The following is a 26,079-nucleotide window of genomic DNA, read 5'->3' on the forward strand; positions in this document are numbered from 1 at the left end:
AAACTGGAATAGATGTTGGCAGTAGGCAAACTGAACATATCACAAAGCTTTGGATGATGAAATTTAAAAAAGTTACTGAGAAGCTTCTTCGAAAAGTTCATGAAATATGTAATTAAAGCTTGGTGTAAAAAGTTTGAAATTTATGCACAGAGAGATCATCAAAATTTCATAAAAATACATCTTATAAAAAACTGTACATGAAGTTCATGTTTTTATATCAAAATCAATGTTAAGTCCATTTGTCCGTGGACTTTTTGAAGTTCCTTTTTTTTTTTTTGACAGGCAGAGTGGACAGAGAGAGAGAGAGAAAGGAGAGAAAGGTCTTCCTTTTCCGTTGGTTCACCCTCCAATGGCCACTGCGCTTCGGCCAGCGCACCGCGCTGATCCAATGGCAGGAGCCAGGTGCTTCTCCTGGTCTCTTATGCGGGTGCAGGGTCCAAGGACTTGGGCCATCCTCCACTGCACTCCCGGGCCACAGCAGAGAGCTGGACTGGAAGAGGGGCAACAAGGACAGAATCTGGCGCCCCGACCAGGACTAGAACTTGGTGTGCCAGCGCTGCAGGTGGAGGATTAGCCTATTGAGCCACGGTGCCAGCCTTGAAGTTCCTTTTAATATTGCCTTGTTCTCCAATGATGATAGATAAATACAACATATAGCTTAGGAGAGTGAACTATAGCTTCACCCTGATGCCTTATGTCTTATACCATACTGCTGTCACCAAATAAGAATATCCTGATATCGTAATCTTAGAAACTGGGGATGTAAAAAACTTTTTTTAGAGTTTATTTATAAGTTTCATTGGTGTCTTTTCAATTTTCTTTCCTCTTAAGCATCTTTCATCTTTTTTGGGTAAAAAAAAAAAAAGTTCAGACTGCATTATTAATCTCTGCAATGTTTTTCGTAAAAGATACAATCCTGTGTTTTCTTTCCATAGATCCAGGACTGCACAGGCAGCTGTATTTTCTGCAGAGACCCTCCAATGTAGTAGCCGTTGAAGGACAAGAGGCGGTCCTGGAGTGCTGCGTTTCTGGCTATCCTCCGCCAAGTTTTACCTGGTTACGAGGCGAGGAAGTCATCCAACTCAGGTAATACACGGTCGACACTTTCAAATGTCTGCAATACTATTTATCTTCCTTAAATTTGACAGAAATGCCTACATAGCCGGCGCCGCGGCTCACTAGGCTAATCCTCCGCCTTGCGGCGCAGGCACACCGGGTTCTAGTCCCGGTTGGGGCACTGATCCTGTCCCGGTTGCCCCTCTTCCAGTCCAGCTCTCTGCTGTGGCCTGGGAGGTCAGTGGAGGATGGCCCAAGTGCTTGGGCCCTGCACCCCATGGGAGACCAGGAGAAGCACCTGGCTCCTGGCTTCAGATCAGCGAGATGCGCCGGTCATGGCGGCCATTGGAGGGTGAACCAACGGCAAAAGGAAGACCTTTCTCTCTGTCTCTCTCTCTCTCACTGTCCACTCTGCCTGCCAAAAAAAAAATGCCTACATATACTAGGATTTTCTAATTATTGAATATTTTTCCACATTCTTTGACATGATAGAGTGTATGAAAGATGTTTAGCCAATGGGACAAGGGGGATGACAAGAAACGTAAAAACAGCAAACAAAAAACAAAGTGATATTAATTATGAAAGGAAATTGAGAAAGTTGGGAATCTGTTGACATGATCCTGCCCAAAGAGTCATCAGCAAAGATATTTTGGAGGATCTCAGCCTAAGTAAATGGTATGGAGAGGATAGATCTTAAATGTTCTCCACACACACACACACACACACACAGAGGATTACTGTGTGAAGGGGCAGATAGGTAAATGAACTTCATGGGTAATCATTTCACACTGCAAAGTATCTACATATATCACACCATATACATAAAACATCATATTATACAACCATAAATATATTCATTTTTATTTGTCAATTATACTCCAATAAAGCTGAGGAAGATGAAATCACAGTTCTCTGAGTTCAAGTACATAACAATGTCATTTAAGGGTTGCACTTTTTTTTTTTAGCTCCAGTTATATCTCTGAGTATCTGAGCTGTAGTAAAATTTGAAGATAAGGCACGAGAACCTGGCTGGCCTTGACTTCTGGAATAATAACAATAAAGTACAGTTAGCAAGTAAAGCCTTCAGAGAGTGGAATACTTAGTCTAAAACATGTTGATTAAATAGATCTTAAGAAATTAATTTCATTGATTTTGAGGACTGGTAGATTTCTTTCTAGCACATTTATTTTCCATGATGAAATAGCTGTATATATTAGAAGATCTTTTTTTAAAAGTTGTATATCTTAAATATTTATTTAGATAATAATGGTACATAATACAGTATCACAATATTTCTTGAGAAAAATAAAACACAAGAATTCCAGTTATAGCTCCCAAATGCGAAAATGCATTATCTGCATATATACCCAGACACACTTGGGTGTAGTATGAAATATGGTTTACAAAAATCACTAAATTGTGTGTCAGGACACAGGCCACCGACTTCCACCCTGGGGAACTGCTTCTGTGGACCCTAATCTCAAATACAAAATGAGAAACTTGAACTACATTATCTGCAAGTTGTTTTTCATCACTAACTAAATAAATTAACTGAAGTTGATTCTGAGTTTAATCTGCTTAATATCTTCAATCACTACACATAGCATTCCCATAGGAGTAACTTACCTTAAATTAAATTTTATCATTAAGTGAGGTGTTATCAAGTATGTATGATATATGGTTTCCCCAATTTTATAATTTAAGCTTTAGTGAAATTCATTTAACCCTCTTGAGTTTTTCTCCTGATCTACATATATTAATTTACTCTATGATTACTTATGCCTTATATCTTACAGGTCTAAAAAGTATTCTTTATTGGGTGGAAGTAACTTGCTTATCTCCAATGTGACAGATGACGACAGTGGAACTTACACCTGTGTTGTCACATATAAAAATGAGAACATTAGTGCCTCTGCAGAGCTCACAGTCCTGGGTAAGTTAATGTCTGGAGATAAGTTTGCATTGTGCCCTTCAAAATACGTTACCACCACACTTCAAATGCTTACCACTGATTGCTTCCTAGGTATATTAATGGGAAACTTCAAAGTCCAGCACTCTACACATGCCCTTCTCTGCTTTAGTTAATTGTATAGAAGTTAAATACAGTATTTTAATACATACTTATTGCTTAAAATTGGATTTATGACTGTTTAATAATTCTAGTGATGCAACTGGAAAGTACCAAGTATTCTTCAATAGATGTCTTGAATAACAAATGTGAGGTTTCAAAATACCATACCTGAGGAAAATAAATGAAGAAAAAAATGAAAGAAATTGTACAGTGCATATGCACTTGAATGGAAAGGAAGATGTTATTTGAGATGACAAGGTATCTGACATTAAATTCAGTGTGTTGCTAAGACTGTTTTATTAACATGGAAATACTGTAGGCGTTGTGTTGAATGTAAACCATCAAAATCAAATTCATCTAAGGAAAACTTGCATGGCAACAATATAAAGAATTGAGGGTGGATCATACATATTATTCAGAAGGGCAGGTTGACAAAGCTATCCTTTCAAATTAGTTCTTATATATGGTGGATACTCAAGCAAATACCTATTTTGCTGTTTACTCTGGATTTCATTGAAGCCGTTTTATTTGAGTTATGTAGATTGGGGAAAGTACCTTAACGTTTGTGTTTCAATTGCTTTTTCCTGTAACAATAACAAAACATTGATTACTAATCTTTGGATTTTTTTCCCTCTGGAATATTTGTTTCCAAGAAAACTTAAATGTATTTAAAAGTTATTTAGGAGAAATGGAAGTATATCATATGCTAGCTCTATCTTGTAACCAGTGTCTTAATATTATGCCATCCTTTTTGCTTTCTGGTTTTAAAGCTTTTTCAGATGACACTTTAATCTGTTGATAGATGCATATGCTGGGTTGGACAATGGAGTTGCTTGTCATTCAATGAAAACATAAATATTTACCTAAGAAAGGGCAAAAGTGAAAGAAACTTCCAATTTGATTAAATCATTGTGTCATTTATCGTGATCCAGACTCCCCATACACCTTGAACTGTCCAGCAATAGGGGATCATTGGGCGGATTGGTGAGGTTGGTAGTTTTACCCTAGAGGAACAACCTGTTCCTTGCAAGAAAACACCAGTATTGAAGAAGCATGCACCATCTCCATTCCAGTGCTTGGTGCTACTAGCAACCCTGGTTTACAAGTGAGGGCATCTTGGCATAGAAAGACAAGTGGTTGTCCCCAGGAAGGATCTAGGATTCAGGCAATGCAGTCTGACCCAAGGAGCCCATGACTATGCTATACTGGCTGCCTAATTCACACACTTTTCTTTCTTCCTCTTTTTCTGTAAAAGGTATAAAATGAGGCAGGTATAAAATGATTCTAAGATGATTCTGAAATTTCAGTTCCGCTAAGAATTGTGGTCACTTTCATTAAGATGTGGGAATATCTCTGACAACTCTGAGGTAGCAGAGAGAATGGTTGGTAAGAAAACAAGGCAGTAAGGAATAATACTGTTCTTTAAGGATTAGGTTGGACAAAAAGGCAGCTGAAAAGTATACCTGGTGTACGATATCGCTCACTGTTTAACTGCAGCTTATTAGTTTTATTAGCTATGTAGCATTTGTATAATCATTAAAATAAATGCAAAGATATAGGAATTGAACATGCTTATGGTTAAAGGAGAGAAATATAAAGTAAACTTGGAAAAAATATTGAGGGGCAGATGTTGTGGCACAGTAAGTTAAGCTGCAGCCAGCATATCATATTGGAACGTTAGTTTGAGTTCCTGCTGCTCCGTTTACAGTCCAGCTCTCTGCTAATGCACCTGGGAAAGCAAAAGAGGGTAACCCAAATGCTTGGGTCTCTGCCACCTGACATGGGGAACCTGAATGGAGATTCTGGCTCCGGGCTTTGGCCTGGCCCAGCCCTAATCTTTGCAGCCATTTGGGGAGTAAACCCATGGAGGGAAGATATAATCTCCTTCCTTTCCTCCCTCCCTCCCCCCTCCCTTCCTCCCTTCCTTCTCTTTACACTACTTTTCAAATAAATAAAATAAATCTTTAAAAAATATACTTAAAGAAGAAATAGAAGATGGAGCTGACATATAACACAATGATTAACCCATAGAACTGGACTTTGCAGAAACACACACATAATACTTTACCTAGTTTTTTTATCTTAAGGCTGCTGAATGTGGGACTATTAGACTTACATTTTTGTTTGAAATGAATCAACCTATTTCTTAAAATCTAGACATAGATTACATGTTGAATGTGTAAATTAGAAGCAAATGGGTGTATATTTTAAAGGTCTTTCAAGAACCAGCATTGTGGTGGAGTAGTAAGGCCTCTGCCTGTGGTATCAGTATCCCATATGGGCACCAGTTCATATCCTGGCTGGCTGTTCCATTTCCAATCCAGCTTTGTGCTGGGAATGTTTGGGCCCCTACACCTGCACCCACTCCAGAGACCCAGAGGAAGCTTCTGGCTCTGTCTTAGACAAGAACTGGCTATTGTGGCCATCTGGGGAGTGAAGCAATAAATGGAGGCTTCCTCTCTTTTCCTTTCTCTCCCTGTCTCTCTGTAACTCTGCCTTTGAAACAAATAAATAAATTTTTTAAAAAAATGTCTCTCATACCTTGTATGATTTCTACCTACTGTTGAAAACTTGTTGTATTTCAGGAGGTAGGTATAATATTGTTTTAACTATTTTACCCAGGCTCTAAAATAGAATATTGATCTATTGGAACCTTTGATATAGTTAATTATTTTGATATGCATTTAGCATTATTTTACCTAACTGAATTTATATGGAAAATATAATTTATTTCCTTTTTAAAAGGAGATGGAGAAAAATAATCTCATCAAAGCTATTTAAATTTATTTTTTATAATTTTTAAAAATTTAAGCATAGTTATATTCTTCATAAGATAAAATACCATGAGAAAGCCAAGCTTGGGCTTATAATAAAATTTTAATCATGCATTTTATCAGATTCGCTTTTGCCTTTCAACTGTGGTCTTTTCTTATACTTAGACTAGCTTTGAATGTGAACTTTCATGACCTCACAGACTTTTCAAGTAGAATATAATTTTATACAGAACAAAATGTAGAGAAATGCTGTTACCCTTCTTGGTAATTTCAAAGAGTCGATTCACATTAAATGCAATTTGAAGTCTGGTATTTACTTTGTTTTCTTAGAAAATGAACATTTAAAGTTCGAAAATTATTAAATCAGTTGGACCACTATATATTAGACAAGATTAAGGGAAACCTTATTTAAAATGAATAAAATAAGCATAAAATAACTTTCCTAATAATAACCACTAATGGTAATGTTTCTGACATGTTAGAATGACCTTCAGTGAGGTATCAGTGAACATCTGTTGGGTAAAAGCATTGCACCAAGTTCTGAGAAGGCTACAGAGTTTGAAGTCCTGCTTATAGTATGGTTACAAATTTATAAAACTAATTCCCACTGATGCCTCTATGTGAGATGTCTTACATAGTGCATGTATGCTGGAATATGTGAATACATAAGGAAATGATGTTTCCCCTCTCCTGTAAGACAGATCCTGAAGCAACAGCAACAGGAGGGATTCTGGAGATGAGGAGGAAGAAGGAGGCTCCCTGAATAATGCCATAGCCTATATTTTAAGTATCTAGTGCCATTATTATTTATTAAACCTAATTTTAAAAAAGCCTAGCAAATGATTTTTCTGTCAGTTCATATTTTCGAAGTATTCAGCTTTCTGGATCAAGAATTATAATATGACTAATTCAAAGCATATATCCATCCATTCTCCATCTGATTACCCATCTCAACTCTTAAGCAAACTCACTTCAGTATATCCACAGCAAGAGAACACTCGGTAGGCATTCAGGAGAGTTGCTACTGCCTTAGCTGCAGATTGATCCAGCGCCTGGATCAATGGAGAAATATATTCCATAAAGAGATGTTTAATCTTCAACCAAGAAAGGGCCTAACTATGGAAGAGCCCTAAACACTTTACATCCATACAGCAAAGCAGGTGGGTGGAGAATTCGCACAGGAAGTGCTCTTCAGGAGAAGGCATTATGTTTGTCATGCATGAGGACATTTAAAGATTTAAAATATGTAAATATTTATTTTATTTGAAAGGATGAAATCTTCTATTCCATCCACTGAATTAGTCTACAACAGACAGGCTCATGCTAGGCTGAAGCCAGAAGTCTAGGACTCAGTCAGGGTTTTCCAAGTTGGTTACAAGAACCTATCATCTTTTGCCACCCGGAGGGCGCATTAGCAGAAAGCAGAGTAGTGAGACTTTGAACCAGGTACTCTGAGAGTGATTGCAGGTGTTCCAAGCAGTGATGTAACTGCTGTGCAAAATACCCACCCAGAAAGTAGTCTTGAACATTCCAGAATGGATTCTAGAATTTCTTTTAAAGAGGTCTACATCTATGTAAACAGTAAGTATTGAAAGTTTACCTGTGTGTCTCTGTAGATTTTCTCCATTACTTTTGTGTTCAAAATTCTAGAGAGATGTTGGCTAGGGTTGGCCAAATGGGGTTTCTGGGACACACACGAGTTTGCTATGTCAGCTCTTTGCACCAATTTGAAAACTCAAAACAAAATTTGAGTTCTCAGTGTCTTCATCATGAATGGCAGATGCCACCTCACGCTGTGTTTGGGTTTAGAGTTCTCCCTAGAAAGCCTCTGTGTGACCAGCTATGTGAGGTGTGTAGCTGTAGGCTACATTTGAGTCTTTTCCCTGCAGGGGCAAAGCAAGGCCCTGTTAGTCACCCTCTAGCACAGTGTTAAGTAGGGCTCCTTGTACACCTGAACATGTCCACCTTAAGCACATGCTCTTTAATTCTGATGACAGTGGACTCAGATTCAGTTACATTTTAATATTTATAATATGTTCATGTATAAGGGATCTTCAAAAAATTCATGAAAAATAGATATGATAAAAAACTATGCATAGATTTCGATTCTTTTGCCAAAATGAACTTTCAAAATTTTTCCATGAATATTTTGAGTACCCATATATATATAGGTCTGTGTGTGCATTCCTATACAGAATATATATAGCACATGCACATACATGCTTCATGTTTCTGAGAAAAATTCTCCTTAAGGCTTGTTCCCATATCTTTTTTTAATATTTTATTTAATTATTTGAGAGTTAGAGTTACAGACGGTGAGAGGGAGAGACAGAGGGAAAAGATTTCCATCTGCTGGTTCACTCCCCAGGTGGCCGCAATGGCTGGAGCTGTGCAGATCCAGAGCCAGGAGCTTCTTTCCTGGTCTCCCATGTGGGTAAAGGGGCCCACGGACTTGGGCCATCTTGTACTACTTTCCCAGGCCACAGCAAAGAGCTGGATTGAAAGAGGAGCAGCTGGGACTAGAACCGGCACCCATATGGGATGCTGGCACTACAGGTGGAGGATTAACCTAGTGTGCCACAGCACCGGCCCCCCCCATATCTTTTCAAATGTATATAGTTATTTTAACCACTAAAGTACTGCCTATGCAAATAGATTATAGACCAAGCTATTTAGAAATTAAAAAAAAAAATCTTAAAAGTGAACTAAGAAGAGAGTTGGTTAAAATATATGGGAGAAATTAAACATTCCTGTTAAAAACTTACTTTTTAATGCTTGGGTTGAAAAAAGTATACCTTGATAGCACAGTTTCTGCTGAAGTATCTTTTAATAATAACTCATAGGTTTGGATATATAGTGAGCTAATGAATTACAGTCACTAGCTCCAGATAAACAACTGAGCCGCCACAGTGTCAGTACTGAGCCACCAGCAAGTATTGAGTAACTTGTGTACTAAGTATCTGTGGAGGAAGAAAGGAATAATGTATGTCCAGGCTTCAAAGACACAAAGCAGGCAGTGACAAAAAAAAAAAAAAAAAAACAAAAAAAACAAAAACAAGGAACCATTGTGAAAGAAAAAAGTGAGGGCCCCTAAATTCAAGGTTCCACAAGAGTAGAGGATATTTATTAGGGAATGAATTGGGAGATTGGGGGAAGAACATTCTAGGCAGATGGAATCAAGTGCGCTAGGGTTTGGAGATAAGCTTAGGATGGTGGAAGAGTAATCAAGGTGATGTGACTGAATTTGTGGAGATGGAGAAATCTTAGGCTGAATTGGAAAATTGGTATAGGCCCTGAGTATTTTGCTAATAAGGTGATATTTTATCTTAAGTTCACTGGGACAGTATGGAAATATATATATATATATATATATATATATATATATATATATATATATATATATTTTGAATTGTGGCTTACTACCTGTTTCATCTTGATTAGTTAGATGATCTTCTAACCTTGAATTCCTTCATTTGTGGAAAGATGGTAATTCTTAGGACTTGGTGACTGGGTGTGAGAACTGGTTGTTAAGAATTCAGATTAGCAAGGAGGAGTTTTGAATGCTGTGAGAAATAAATATAACATGCTGTCTAGCACAGTTTTGTATGCTCTGAGAAATACAGGAATATAGCACGCTCCCTCAGCCCTCACGAGAATCCTAAAGTCTGATTGTAAAGATTGAGCAGGCAAACCAAAACAGAATGCCAGTTATTAAAGCATACAATACATTCTCTATGTACCTCTTTTCTCCACCTATATAAATGTCTAAAGCAACAACTCATTCCTACATAATTCTCACGAATCATGGAAAAATAAATATGACAATGTCCTAATGATATACGAACATGTTTACTTTTTGGAAGTGATCTCTAAGCATTAAAAAAATAATGATTGTGGCAGAACAATGGTACCCATTTGGGAAGCATTTTGTACTTTCATGTTCTCCAATGCTTCCCACTTGCTGTCTGACTTACTTCTTAGCTAGATACGGAAACCCTGAAACAGAGAAGCCATGTCTTGTTCATCTTAGTCACTTGCTCTCTGCTCATCTGAATCTTAAGCATAAGTAATGTGATTTAATATACATGAAACATAAGTTATCTAACTTTCTACAAAAAATATTTTATAAGCTTTCTCAAGAGACTCATATTTTTTTCATAGAGCACAGACTGAGTTGTGGAGCTCTGACATCTGATGTGACTGTGTTTAGAGATAGGGTCTCTAAGGAGGTAAGTAAGGTTAAATGATGTCCTAAGTGTAGTTTTATCCAATAGGAATGGCATTCTTTAAAAGAATAGGAAGAGACACTAGAGCACTTTCTCTCCATGCTTGCATACCAAGAAAAGACCAGGTAAGGACATAAGAAGGCTTTGTCTACAAGCCAAAGACAGAGGCCTCTGTAGAGTAGAAAGTAAAAAGCAATCCTACTAGCACTTTGCTCTTGGACTTTCCAGACTTCAGAGGAGGAAATAAATTTCTACTGACCAAGTTACCCACTCTGTCATAGTCTTTTAAGATAGGTTAAGCAGCCTAACACAATCACAGAATAAGTGGTTCTTGTGTACATTATACTGTTTATAGGGCTATTGATCAGTTTTACGCCTTACCAAAATTGAATGATGGAATAGAATACTTAAACATATCAGTAATAAGTAGTAAGATTGAATCAATGGCAAAAATATTCCTATCAGAGATTGCTCAGAGGGGGCCAGTGGTGTGGCACAGTAGGTTAAAGCCCCAGCCTGCAGCACTGGTATCTCATATGGGTGCTGGTTCGAGTCCTAGCCGCTCCACTTCTGATCCAGCTCCCTGCTAATGCACCTGGGAAAGCAGCAGAGGATGGCCCAAGTCCTGGGGTCCATGCACACAGATGAGAGACTTGGAGGAAGCACCTGGCTTCGTATTGGCTTAGCTTCCACCATTGCACCCATTTGGGGAAGTGAACTAGTGCATGGAAGACCTCTCTCTCTGTGTCTACCTCTGTCTGTAACTCTTTCAAATAAATAAAATGTTTAAAAATTGCTTAGGAACAGATGGCTTGAATCCTGACTCTACCAACTTTTAAGGAAGAATTAACATCAATTCTTCTTAAATTTTTGACAAATAGGAGGCAATTCTTCCAAACTCATTTTGGAAAATCAGCAACACCTTTATACAAAAATCAAACAAGCATAGAAGAAAAAACTATCTATATATAAATATATATAAATATAAATATATATAAATATATAGAGAGAGTTTTAAATATATGATAATATGTAAACATTTGAGAAAATAAAAATTGTCATCTATATTAAATTAGCTTTATCAAAAAGACAAAAGATAGTAAATGATGCCAAGGATGTTGACAAAAGGGAACCCTTGCCTGTTGTTGGTGGGAATATAAATTAGTGTAGTCTTTGTGGACAATAGTATGAAAGTTCCTCAAAAAAATGAAAAACAGAACCACTGTATGATCCCACAATCCCACTACTATGTATATATCCACGGAAAAAGAAATCACTATCAATTAGACTTCTGCACTCCCATGTTTGCAAGAACATTCACAATAGCTAAGAACTGGAAACAACCTTGGTATCCATCAACTGATAAAGGGATAATTGAAATGTGTGGTACATATACACAGTGGAGTGCTCTCCAGCCATAAAATAATGCAATCTTGTCATTTGCAACAACCTGGATAGGTCTGGATGTCATTATGTTATATGAGATAAGCCAATCATAGACTGAAAAATACTGCACAGTTTCACTCATATGTGGGGAAAAAACACTGATCTCAGGAAAGTTAAGAGTATGACAGTTACCAGAGACTGGGAGAACAGGGGGAAAGGAGGGATAGGGAAAGTTCAATTAACACTCATTAAGTTTCTGTGTTAGTACACTTCTGTTTACATTAACTAAAATATGTAATAGGAGCTTCTTGGGAAACAAAAGGTGTATTTCGGCATATAGTTTGGAGGATAGAGATCAGGATCAGGCAACCTTCTAGAGCAGCTTATGTGCAGGTTGGTCATAGCAGGTGTGGAAGACAATCAGATGGTAAGCCAGGAAGCAGAAAGAGAAAAACCGAGGCCACACTAATTACAACTGCAAATATGCAATGCTGTTGTATGAGAAACACTCCTGAGGGTACCTGCCACCAGGCCCAACTCCTACCACCACAATTATATCAAGTCTCTCCCTCTTAATCCATCAACCATTAAGACATCAGAATTTAAACATCTGCTTGAGTGTTTGAGAAGAAGTCCTCAAAACAAACAAGTACCCAATCAAAAAGAGTTACAGTTAGAAGTCAGAAGTTCTGATGAAAAATAGTGGGACAGCAGAGATTGTGGATTTCCCTCACAAAAACTAGAAGAAAGGATTCGCATCTTTCACCCTAAAGAAATCTTAAATGTTTGAAGAGATAAATTTGCTTACCCTAATTGGACACTGCATCACATATCCATGTATATAAACACCATGGTACCCCATAAATGTGTATAATTTTTTAAAGTGTCAGTTAAAAGTAAAGAAATATAAAAATGAGCATCAAAGGAGAAGCATTATCAAAATGGTTTGTTTATGGGTAGCACAAAAATCTTTGATTTCCAGGAGTGTGAAAGTGTCCATCTAAAATAACAAGTAATCAACTCATTTCTCTTTTTAATGGATGTTGTGTGGTTCTAAGATATGATTATTCATGTCTATCTTATTTTTCTTTGATGTCTTATTTAGTAATTAAGTATAAGCATTTTTAGTTTATATTCTATGTTGATAAATTACCCTAATTTTAATCATAAATATATCAGCCATGAAGAAATTATGCTTTTAATTTTTAAAATCGATTGAGTATACTGTATAAAAATCATTTCTTTTACACAGCATGTCTGTCTTCACTGATCACCCATTTTTGTTGTTGTTTTCTAAGATTTATTTACTTGAAAGGTATAGATACAGAAAGAGGAGAGAGAAAGAGAATCTTTGATCTGGTTCACTCCTCAAATGGCTGTAATGGCCATGGTTGGGCCAGGGGGAAGCCTGGAGCATTGGCCAGGTCTCCTATGTAGTTACAGGGGCCCAAATACTTGGCCAGTCCTCGGCAGGTTTCCCAGGCCTTTAGCAAGGAGCTGGATCAAAATTGGAGTAGCCAGGATCTCAGCACTGCAGGCAAAGGCTTAACCTTCTATGCCACAATGCCAACCCTGCCCACCCAAGTTTTACAATTTTTTTTTTTAACTGAAGCATGCATGATATTAGTTGCTGTTTCCTCAGCATGTGCAATTGACCATGTAGAGAACTTATCCAACTATGGGTTTGGAAAGTAGTTGGCACACCCACCTCGCATTTAGGTGTTTGGGCTTTTCCTATATGTTTGCTTGACCAAGTTGGGTTTCGGCTTAGACTTAGTCATAAATGGGAAGTAGTTATTATAAAAAGTATTAAGATAATATTTGTCATATTACTATGTGTAGCTATTTGAATGAACTTCATTGGAATTTACAGCATCAGTACTGCTGCCTAAGTAGCAGTTCTTAAATTTCATGTGTATCCATAATTACCCTTATTCTCAAAGACACCCCACCCCACACACATGCACATTTAATGATTGTAATCAGAAAAAAGTGCCTTACGTAAGTATACGTTGATTACCATTCACAATGAAATTACCAAATGGATCATACTGAAATTAGTTAAGTTTTTTTTCCAGGTAGAGATATGAGCCCACATATAGGACACTGATGTGTAATATAAGGCAGAATTAAATCGAGCAAAAAATTAATATCACCTATTAGCTGCTGCTTCTTCCCACCGTGTCTACTTCTTATTTTACTTTCCTCAGTGGAGATAGCAATTATCATAAGAGATTGCAAAAGTTTATCCAAAGTAATATTTAAAAGATTCTGTTGAATGTGTATATGGATTAGAAGAATAAAATTTTTAATTTCAGGCTGTTATTAATAAAATATTACTATAATTGGCACTTATTACAGGTTTAAAAATACTAGTTGAATCAGGGGTAGAATACTTTTGTTCATTACACCAAAATTTGTTTGCAGGCCTACTATGTACTGATCTCTCTCTCTGCATTTTTCCCCTTCCCTTAGAAAGTACAATTGCGATAGTGTTCTGCATTTATCCTTGAGATGGTCATGAATCTAATTTTTTCTCTCTCTGACAGATGAGGGAGGAAGGAGAGGTCCCCGAGGGAAAGGCAGAGGCTATGGACTAATACAGAGCGTTAAAAAGGCAATCTAAGGATATGATTTTAATTAGCCCTAACAGTCTAAGCAAGGTGAATTGACCATCTGTGGCTTAGAAGGAGGAGAACTGCTGACGGTAGTGGAAAGCTGCCCAAAAGGGCATTTTCATGCCAAAGTTTCCTGAAGTACCAGAGCCTCTTATTTTCCCAGAAGGAGTTTGACTCTTGGTAAGACTCAAACTAAATTAGACAGGAGTGTTTTAGTCCAAGTCAGCAATGGTTATCATCAGTTTTGCTTGCCAGTTTTCAAAGACTGGGGAGCAAAGCATGATAGTGTTTATACTTTCTAAGAATTTTTTTCTGATTTACTAATATATTTATCTGCAACCATTTCAGTTATTTTCTATAGCAAAGTGTGGACTCATTGGTACTGGTACATTTTGGGAAGGAATCACTAGACAATACACCTGGCATCCATACTTATAGGACCAAAACTCTACAACCACTTGGTGACAGTGTACCTAAGGGCAAATAGCTCCAACCTAAAAACCTAAGTTTTTAAAGTGGGGAGCCCTGAAAGCATTTGAGATTTTCACATGTACATTAATTTTCATATATTTACTCATTTAACAAAGGTATAATGAAAATATAATTTTTGTCCTGATGTTTAAACAAAAACCATTTATCGAGATATAACTCACTTATCATACAATTTTGCATTTAAAGTGTGCATTTTAATGGTCTTCAAAATCATCTCATCGTGCAAGACTATCTTGCTATAGAAAAGTTTAGAATAACTGTGTGTCCTCAAAAAAGGTCCTGTATCTCTTAGCCATCAGCCCCCATCCTTCTGTTCTTCCTTACTCTCTGCCATTCCATCCCTAAGCAACTGCCTATGTGCTCTCTGTCTCTAGGTTTCCCTTTTCAGGACATCTCATATGAATCAAATTATAGAACATGCAATATAATCAGTGAGTGCTTCACAAACATAATGTTTTTCAGGTTTACTCTTTTAGCATGTGTTAGAACTTCATTTCTTTTTTTTTTTTTTTTTGACAGGCAGAGTGGATAGTGAGAGAGAGAGAGACAGAGAAAGGTCTTCCTTTGCCGTTGGTTCACCCTCCAATGGCCGCCGCGGCTGGTGCGCTGCGGCCAGCGCACCGCGCTGATCCGATGGCAGGAGCCAGGTGCTTCTTCCTGGTCTCCCATGGGGTGCAGGGCCCAAGCACTTGGGCCATCCTCCACTGCACTCCCTGGCCACAGCAGAGAGCTGGCCTGGAAGAGGGGCAACCGGGACAGAATCTGGCGCCCCGACCGTTACTAGAACCCGGTGTGCTGGCGCCGCAAGGGGGAGGATTAGCCTAGTGAGCCACGGCGCCAGCCATGAACTTCATTTCTTTAATTGCCAAGTAAGAGATCATTGAATTTTGTTTGTCCATTCATCAGTTGATGGGCATTTTGACCATAAACATTAGTGCACAACATTTTGTGTGGACATCTATTTTCAACTCTCTTGATAATATTCTCAGAAGTGAAATTGCTGAGATATATAATAACTCAGTGTTTCAAAACTGAAGGAACTAGCATACTGTTTCCCAAAATGAATACAACATTTTATATTCTTCACCACCAGTATATGGATGTTTCTATTTCTTTGCATCTTTGTCAACTTTTTATTGGCTAGATTTTTTTTTATTTTAATCATTCTAATAGTTGTCAGATGGTGTTACATTGTTGTTGTGACTTGCATTTATTTGATAAATCATAATGTTGAGCATATTTCCATAGGCTTATTTATGGGCAGTTTGTATATCCTTCTTGGTTACCTGTCTATTCATGTGCTTTGCCTACTTTTCAGTTGAGCTGTTTGTACATTTACTGTTGAGTTGTATTGGCTTTTTATGGGTACGTGTGAATGCAGTGAGGGATGCCTATTGCAAAGGAGTAATCTAGATGGAATGCCGCAGAGGAACTAATGGTGACATCAGGCCACTGGATAGCCAGGGGATGTCCTAGATCACAATGACTGTTTTTTCTGGCTTTCTTACTCTCTTACGTAGACACTATGCTGTGTATGTACCTTGCTTCGATCCTTAGACACTGTATTTACTTGTGAGGTGATTCCTATCCCAGATATTCCATAATTCCTTGTTAATTCTACTATTAACATTTAACACATTAGGTAGGAGTTTCCATAGAAATTAATATAGTAAATTGTAATAGCCTGCAATCCATATTTATTACTCAAGTAGAGTTGAATCTTACTCATGTTTGTGACCTTGGTACTTTATATACTGTGTACATAGGTTAAACATTCAGAAAATACCTTAGCAATGTATATTTTATCTTGGATGGTGAGTTTGTAAAAATAATTGATGATCCATTTGTTACGGTCTGGATGTTTATCACCCCTTTCCCCATTCAAAGAGTGAGAACCTTACCCCTGAGGTGTTGGTTTTAAGAATAGTGGGGAGCTTTTTGAGGTTAATGAGAGAGCAGATCCTTCATGGTTAGGTTCAGTGACCTAAAAGATAGTCAGAGATAGCTGACCCTTTCTACCATGTGAGATTACAGTCTGCTGTCCAAGAGGGTTCCTGTCAGAACCCAGCTCTGCTAGCACCCTGATCTCGGATTCCCTGGATAAATGGCCATGAGAGGTAAGTTTCTGTTATTAGTGAACTGCAGTTTGGACAGACTGAAACAAAATTCTTGTGACACACACATATCTTAGTATACAGTCCTCAAACTTTAAGCTTTTTCATTCCTCTATATTCTTTTTGTTAGCAAACATGAAGTGTTGGCTGTGCTACAGTAATACCCAGCAAAGTGTAGTAAGTTCAAATGGAAATGTTTTGGTAGTTACCCCCTGTGAAACATATTTTGGGTAAAAATTGAACATGGATAAAATTCTAGTAAAAATAAAAGCTAGGAATTCTTGTTCACTGAAATTGTTTTCATTATTAACTGTTCCTAACATAAATGAAAAAAAAAATAATGGAGCAAGGCAAAACAAAACAATAACACTATCTATAGTCATCCCAGTTTGAAAACTGCTCGATTGAGTAAAGTTAAGCAGGGTCAGACTGAATTCAGCAGAATTTCCCAGAAGTTCAAACAGGCTCAAGTTTGGGAACTGTCATGTGCATTTAGAAGATCCAAAGTTAAATGCATTTTTCCCTGTTTTGGAGTTGAAAGATACAGGTGAAGAATCTCCCAGTGTCAACAGTAAAGATACAGCAATCACGCTTACATGTAATTGCACCATACTGTATGCATTTCTATGGAAATTGCCTACCCAATTAAAAGGGGATTTTTACCACAGTTAATGGGTGTAGCAGACTTTTTGTTCTTGCAGTTCAGACCCATTACTCATGCTGTAAGAAGCAACATGGTGCCATTTTAATCACAGCACAGTGCTTGCCTCCTGCTAAGACAAATAAATGTGATATTTGTGAGTTTACATCAACTACAACTTTACAGGACCAGCAAAGAAAATCATTATTCCAAGTGATGGAATTATATAATTCAATTTTCCCTCGGTACGTTTTTACTGACATTCAAAGTGTAGTAAGTGAATCTGACTGCCGAATATTCAGTAATAACACTTTATCATGAATTTACAGTGCATGGAAACAAAAGAAATTTAAATGAGCTGGGGGATTTTGAGTGTGTGTGCATGTGTGTGTGATTCTTAAAGGATCATTAGCCAGATAGAAGTAGGGATTGTGCAAATAACATTGTGTTTTTTTTTTTTTCCTTTAGAATGGTAATTTAACTTGTAAAGTACTTTGGGAATTAAGACTAAAACTGAGTAATTATGTAGATATATGCAGAACGATAGAGGGAGAGAAGGCATATTTTTCTTATTTGATTTTTAAAGTAATAATAAAATAATAATAAAATTGTGGCATCAGCAGAAGATATCAGCAAATGAGGGCTTTTTGTCCTCAATTACTGAGTCCTCAATTCACTCCATGTAAACAGATGAAGAGGTCAGTTCCGTTGCAAGCCTTACACTTCCACTGCAAGCTCCTTGGTTTTCTTCATTTTTCACTTGTACACCTTATGGTCACTATGTCTCTCATTCTGCCCACACTTGTTCCCTCTGCTCTTTTGTGCCCCTCTCTACTCTTCCAATCTACTCCGGTTTACATTTGAGAGAGGTTCCCAGTAAGGGGCTCTGAATGGATTATTCAGTGCTTTCCAAACTTTGTCTGAACAATAGGCCAGTGACACCCACCTGCAGAGTTGTGAAGATTAGACTCAAAGAAATAATACATGGTCAAGGGACAGAGCCAGTTTTGTGTCTGAGATAGAGCAGATACTCTGTAATTGTCATTTAGGTCCTTATTGCTGTTAACAACATGTATGTGCATGTTATTCCAATTGATACCACGACAAAGAATAGCAAGTATCATTCAGATCCTCTGTTTTAAATCAGATGCTTGACTGAGCTTGGGGACCCTTGACATCTCCTGACATTTTAGGATAGTTAAAGGAGGAGACAAACTGATGAAGAAGCAAATCTGAAGTGGCTCTGAGGATGGATCATAGAACTAAAGCCAGGCAGTAGGATGTGTCTTAACAAGCAAAGTTGTGAAATTAGGGATTAGAGTGATATTAGTGAAATATGATAAATGAGATTGGGTGGTTGGGGTGAGTTATGAAGCCTAGTGGTTTGGGCCTGAAGCAGAGTCTGGTATGTACATTGTGGCTGCAAAAATATGAGGAAAAATTGAATCAAAAGCTAACTTTATTTTGGTGCAAAACATTTTTTTGAAACCCATGCACAGTTTTTACATAATGTGCATTTTCTATGAACTTAAGGACCTCTCATATAAAACTTCATATAAATATAAGCTATTATTTAAGAAAATTTTGAGCTAAAATATCACAGGCTTTCTTGAAGAAGCTGGAGAAATATGCTGCCATTATTAACAAAGACTAAGAAAAATGTCAACATTATAAGTTATTGAGAAACTCACCCAGTATAGAAGCATCCAAAATAAAGCCAACTTTGGATCAAAAGGAATATTTATCATTCACATATATAATACATATGAGAACTTTCAAAATAAATGAATAGAATTTTGTTTAATGAATAGGAGCCTCTCAGCATTGCAACATTATCAAACTTGGTATTCAGCTTTATCCTTCTCTTTCTTATATCCTATATTAAATCTGTAACAGTTCAATCTCCAAAACACATTTCAAGCCGTTCTACTCTTCTGCATTTTGATTTGCTTCATGCTAATTCCAGTTGCTCCCGTGTGATGTTCCAATTGGTCTCTCCTCAAGTTTTGCCCCTCTGTAAACTTCTCACCTAGAATAATCCTGCGAAAAGTTAATCAGAGCATGGAGTATACCTTTTTAGAAATTAAAACCCTCGGGGCCGGTGTTGTGGCACAGTGGGTAAAGCTGCCGTGTGTGAAGCTAGCATCCTATATGGGCATTGGTTTGTGTCCCGGCTGCTCCACTTCTGATCCAGCTCCCTGGTAATGTGCCTGGGAAAAGCAGCAGAGGATGGCTCAAGTGTTTGTGCCCCTGCCACCCACAAAGGAGACCTGAAACTAGTTCCTGAATCCTGGCTTCAACCTGGCCCAACCAAGGCCATTGTGGCCATCTGGGGATGTGAACTAGTAGATGGAAGGTCCCTCCCTCCCTCCCTCCCCACCCCATCTCTCTCTCTCCCTCTCCCTCTCCATTTCTGTAACTCTAACTTTCAAATAAATAAATAAATAAATCTTTAAAACAAAGGTATTAAAAACAAAACCCTCAGGAGTGGTGGGTATTTGACCTGGCATTTAGGATTTCATGTCCCACACTTTAGTGCTGGAGTTTAGTGCGCAGCTGTAGCTCCTGAGCCAGCTCCTTACTAGTGTGGATCTTGGGAGGCAGCAGTGAAGGTTCCATTTATTTAGTTCCTGCCGACTCCATGGGAGGCCCAGGTTGAGATCCTGGATCCTGATGTTGAGTTGACTCAGCCCCTACCAGTATGGGCATTGGGGGAGAGAACAGCAGATTGTAGCATGTAGTCTCTCTCTCATTCATCCATTCATTCATAAATAAATACATAAATAAATACTCTCAAATGCCTTCTATTTTTCTTAGACTAAATCAGAGCTTCTTATCATATACCCACAAACCACTGTAAGACTTGGCTTCTCTTTCATTTCATTTCATGCTCCCTTTATGCTCTAGACTCTAACAATATTGACTGCTGCCTTTTCTTTGAGTACCCTACACAAGGTACAGTACCAAGACATGTGTCTCAGCAGCTCCCCAAGTCTGGAATTCTCTTCCCTAGCTATTCATAAAGCTGATGTCTCATAAAGTGCCACCTTCTTAAGGAATTGTCCTTGTTCTTTTTGTTACATCATGCTACCCCAGTTAATCTGTTATACAATATGGTTTTTTTTTCCCTTTGTATGAGTTATCATAGTATGTTGCTATCTGTTTGTTTGTTCACTGTTGTTTTCTGCCTCCCAATGGAATGTAACCTCCAGTAGAGCAGAGTCTTTAACTATTTTGTTTACTATTATAACCCCAGAAACAAATAAGTAAATCTATAGTTAATGATATATTGTCAACACCTGCATTGATGTTCTCATAACTCTCATTTATATGCCAGGCATTGTGTGACATATAAAATGCCTTGATTTCTCTTTGGATAGTCACGTTAAAGATGATGACCTGTTAAGATAAGGAAATGGAGGCTCATCATCATCATCTCAGCAGACTAGCTTGGCACAGTTTACCTTTTTTATATAGTGGTCAGAGGAAGGCATAGGGTCCCTAGATGTAGAAAGCATGCCAAGGCAACCTAAATGATCTGGTCAACTAAGTGAATTACTAAGGGATTCTTCTGTGAAGCAAAAAATTAGATGGTATCATGAAATTTTCCATAATTTTTGTAGAATTCCATATACTTCCTAATGTGTGCACTTCAGACCAGCCACATTGACATCACCCAAGAGCCTATTAGAAATGAAAATTAATTGACTTCAATTCATCCTACTGAAATAGAATCCCAAAGGGTTGAAGTCCAGGAAACTATTTAATCCAGCCAGGTGATACGTAAGTGCTACCTAAGGAGAAAGAAGGCAACTAGACCATAGTAAAGGGAATTGTATATTAATAAGAGTAAGACAAGATGTTCATATTAAAAAAATTCAGCCATGTAAACAAAAGTATGGTTAGCAGGCCTGTACAAAGACATGGACTTATTATTAACATTAAAGTGTAAGAGAGGGGGAGCCAGCATTGTGGCACCGTTAAACCTCTGCTTGTGATGCTGACATGTCAGAGGTGCAGTTTGAGTGACAACTACTCTGCTTCCCAGACAGCCTCCTGCTAATGTACCTAGTGTGGCAGTGGAAGATGTTCCAAGTATATGGGTTCCTGCCACCTATGTGGGAGATCAAGAAGGACTTCCTCACTCTTGGCTTTGTCTTGGTTCAGACCTGGCTCAGGCTTGGCTGTTGCAGCCATTTGCAGAATGAACCAGCAAGTGGAAGATTCTCTCTCTCTCTCTCTCTCTCTCTCTCACTCACTCTCACTCTCACTCTCACTTTCTCTCTCTCCTCTCTGTAACTCTGTCTTTATATATTTAAGTAAAATATATTTTAAAAATGATAATGGCGGGGCTTGATCATGAGGAAAATCAGTGCAGATACAGAATACAGTAGGAAGATAGATGTATGTGGTAGTCTGATCTTCTCACCTTGAAAATTCCAATTCAAGTTTTTAAAATTGTCCTTGAGTTTGTAGGATTGGTATCACAGCATGAGGTTGATCTAGCCTTAAGTAGAGAAAAGCAGCTCCTCTGTGGCTTCAGGTATATCTATTGGAAGAATGTATGCCTGGGGAGGAAGATGGGACATTATGACAGAGATTAAAATTCGCAGATGACTCTGAAGCTGTTCCAACCACTGAGATAGATTGGTCCTACAAGAATATTTGTAAAGTTGTGTGAATTGGCAAAATAAGAGCAGATAAATCTCAGCTGTGTAAAGTATAAGGTTACATGTCAGGGGAAATATAATCCAAAATATACAGATAAAATAAAGTACTCTCTCTGCCATCACTTGTTTCTAGGAAAAAAAAAAAGTCAATAACCATGTCAGCTATCCCTTGAAGATAGTCCAGTGTGGAGTGGCAGTTCAAAAGTTCAACCAATTCCAGACGCCACCATGATAAAAGTGGAAGAATAAAACTACATGATCCTGTTAAATTCTTGAACATAACTAATAATGTTTTTGTACTTGAAGTGGAGTTCAGAGTTCCATTCCATATGTTCTGCTAAGACCATAAAATAGAAAGCCTGAAAGGTTAACTGAAATTGTCAAAGGATTGAAATCATAAGACCAGATGAGAGATTTTCAGTACAGGAAAATGATGGGTGAAAAGCGACACAATGAAATTCATGTCCATGAAGGATATTAGTAGGTAGAACATGGACTTGTTCAACAAATTCAGGAATACTATACCTAAGAGAACTCTACTGAAGCTTGAAGGTAATTTTAGGACAAAGGAAAAGAAAGTATAGGACTTTTTTATATAGCTGATAGTAAAATTTTGGATATTCTTCTCTACAAGAATGTTCACAAACTGGAGAAGTAATCAGGATCAAAAAAATATGTATATATATGAAAAATGAGATTTAAAATGATTTATACAATGAAGCTATAGGTTATTCTGGAATGTCTGTTAAAGTTTCATAAATATATTATTCAGGGTAATTTCCAAAAGTATGCAGCTTCATGAAAATAAGGTGCAGGAATTGATGACTTGTACAGCATTAGTGTTTTCTTTCTTTTTTTTTTTTAACATTTTTTAAAAAAAGATTTAATTATTTGAAAGGCAGTAATAGAGAGGTAGAGGCAGAGAAAGAAAGAGAGAGGTCTTCCATCCATTGGTTCACTCCCCAGATGGCCACAATGGCAGTAGCTGCGCTAATCAGGAGCCAGGAGCTTCCCCTGAACCTCCCACATGGGTACAGGGGTCCAAGGACTTGGGCCATTTTCTACTGCTTTCCCAGGCCAGAGTAGAGAGATGGATCAGAAGTGGAGCAGCAGGGGCTCCAACCAGGACCCACATGGGATGCTTGCACTGCAGGCGGTGGCCCCACCCTCCATGCCACAGTGTCAGGCCCAGACTTTTCATTTTTTAATGATTATTTTCATCTACTTGAGCAGTAGAGAAAGGAAAAGAGAAAGAGACAGAGGGAGAGAGAGACGGAGAGGGTAAGTGTGAGAGAGATTAATTTTGCATCAACTTACTCCCTTCCCAAATATCTGCAACAGCCAGGGCTCAGTCAGGCCAATGTCAAGAGCCTGGAACTTCATTTGAATGTCTCTCTCGTGGGTAGCAGAGGCTCAGGCACCTGAGCCATCATCTGTAGCCTCCCAGGATGAATTACTAAACAGGAATTAATACTGGGAAGTACAGTAACCAGGACTCCACCTGGCACTCAGCCATATGATGCAAGCGTTCCAAGCTGCAACTTAATTTTCTATGCCGCAAATCTTGCCTCAGTGTTTTTAAACATCCTGTAACACACATATATGCATGTACATGTATGTGTGTGTGTGTGTGTATAAAGGGTCTTCAAAAAGTTCATGGAAAATGCCTATAATAAAGAAATTATGCATGGATTTCAAAAAAAGCTTCATCAAAAAGCTTAAGTCACTTTTCCATGCCTTTTTAAAAGTATCTTTTTTTGCACAAACACACTCACCTTTATGTTTACACACATTTATGCATCTGTATGTATACATTTATATTTAGTTTCTTTTTAAAATAAAATGTTTTGTCACCATAAAAGAAACATGAGCATTAATTATAGGAAAGTCTGAAAATGCATGGAAGTAGTGAAAAACCTTATCCATAAAGAAACACTATTAATATTTTATTGTACTATTTTTATGAATGTTTATCATTCTTGGTTTCTCTGATTTTTCAAAGTAATTAACTGCCTCCAGGATTTTACCACTAATTATGCAGTATAGGTTTAAGACAGGCCATTTTGAAATCATAACAATGTGAGAATACTAATATACTGCAAAATTCAGTTTACTGGTATTTGGGGCTTGCTATATATATTTGTTAAAAATGAATTTGTACTATAGACTATTGGTCTCTTTGTCTCAGCTCTGGTTTTAGTATTTGTTCTCATGGATTAAGCATCTTTCTAATTCTACATACATCCCATTTTATTTCTAAAGTGTTTTGTTTTCAATGTTTTAAAACTGTGCTATTTGGTATACAGCAATAATGTTAGGTAGGTCCTTTAATAACACGTAGATAGATCCTGTGTTTGACCAGATCTAACCAATTGAAAATACATAGACTTTCCCAGGGAGGGCTTTGCCTGTTTACCTTTGTTGTCATACACTAAATTACAGTAATGAAATAATTGAAATAAACAAGATCTGGCTTTGAATATTGTGCTGTTTACTAACTGTAATACAAAGTTGTATAAAGGTTGAAAATAAATCCTGCATTTAAGGCACTTAATACAATGCCTGCCACAGAGTATGCATTCAAATTACCACTTGTGATTCATTCTTCTGCATTATTTCATGTCCCTTTTATTTCAGTAGCATTTTGGTGTTTTCTTTGTCTAGGTCTTTTACTATATAGATTTTTTTAGTTAACGCCAGAAGTGAATCAGAAGATAGAAGTGCTATTACAAATCTTATATAAAAAGTGGCTTTAAATCAATAGAAATGTTGCTGACATTTGTACATTTAAATTATGAAAAGTTGATGGCAAATTCAGGAGGCTACCATTTCTACTCTTCCTTCCTCTTTCAGATTGCATCATTAGCAGTGCATTGAGGCCAGGTGAATTTTCTTTATTTAAAATTATTTTTGGCTATTGCCTTTGATTTTTCATTCTATCTGCTATAATGATTGTGCATACTTCTGTCTATGAGAGCATTTTAATTGTTCACTGACAAGCAGAAGGTGACATGACAATGACTGATGTTTAGTTACATATTCATAAAGTATGAGCTAGTTCACAGCAATGAACAGTAACTGTTTTATGAACTCTGTATCATTGTGCTTCTTTAATTGATGTGTGAAAACACTCTGCATATCTTACACAACACCTATATATATTTACAGTTAAAATTTATATTCATAGGGTGAGAATGAATGTCACATTTGTTTTGAATTTCTAATAGAAAAATTGAAGATGGCTTCAATGTTGTACGTGGTGATATTTTAAAAAGGACTGACAGTTGATGGTTAATGAGAATATCAAAGTTTGACAACTAACCTGGGTTTACCTTGAAAGAGAACTGTCATTCTTTTTTTTTTTTTGACAGGCAGAGTGGATAGTGAGAGAGAGAGAGAGAGACAGAGAGAAAGGTCTTCCTTTTTGCCATTGGTTCACCCTCCAATGCCCGCTGCGGCCAGCGCATCTTGCTGATCCGAAGCCAGGAGCCAGGTGCTTCCTCCTGGTCTCTCATGCGGGTGCAGGGCCCAAGGAGTTGGGCCATCCTCCACTGCCCTCCCGGGCCATAGCAGAGAGCTGGCCTGGAAGAGGGGCAACCGGGACAGAATCCGGCGCCCCGACCGGGACTAGAACCTGGTGTGCCGGCGCTGCAAGGTGGAGGATTAGCCTGTTAAGCCACGGCGCTGGCTGAGAACTGTCATTCTTAAAGTAACATTTTTTTCTTCTCACTGTATATAAGGAATGAGAAATGTCTGGAAGAAGAGTTCCTTCCCTAGTTATATAGACAAATGAAGAACCCCATTTGCCTGTTTAAGATGAGGGCAGTGTTTCGGGAAGTCTGGGAAGGGAAATAAGGGTGTTAGAAAGGCCCGTGGTATTGTGTGTACATGGGAAATGACACTGAAGTTCAGAATTCAGAGAGTCCTGGAGAGAGAAGCAGAATAACTAGCACCGGGAGCTTTAACTCAGGTTCTGAACCAGAATTGACTGTGTAGTTGCTACAAATAGCCTGAAGCCTAGAGGCACAGTCT

General features: G+C 37.8%; 1 protein-coding gene across 1 annotated transcript in view; it reads left to right on the plus strand.

The window, feature by feature from the left end:
• DCC (DCC netrin 1 receptor) overlaps nt 1-26,079 on the plus strand; it is an 824,910-nt gene that overhangs the window by 196,882 nt on the left and 601,949 nt on the right. Inside the window, exons 7-8 of the mRNA XM_062200029.1 lie at nt 936-1,086; nt 2,853-2,989. Of these exons, the coding sequence (XP_062056013.1) occupies nt 936-1,086; nt 2,853-2,989 (288 nt within the window). The remainder of the gene's footprint in view (nt 1-935; nt 1,087-2,852; nt 2,990-26,079) is intronic.

The sequence above is a fragment of the Lepus europaeus genome, chromosome 9 (genome assembly GCF_033115175.1).
Source record: "Lepus europaeus isolate LE1 chromosome 9, mLepTim1.pri, whole genome shotgun sequence".
NCBI classification, from domain to species: Eukaryota; Metazoa; Chordata; class Mammalia; order Lagomorpha; family Leporidae; genus Lepus; species Lepus europaeus.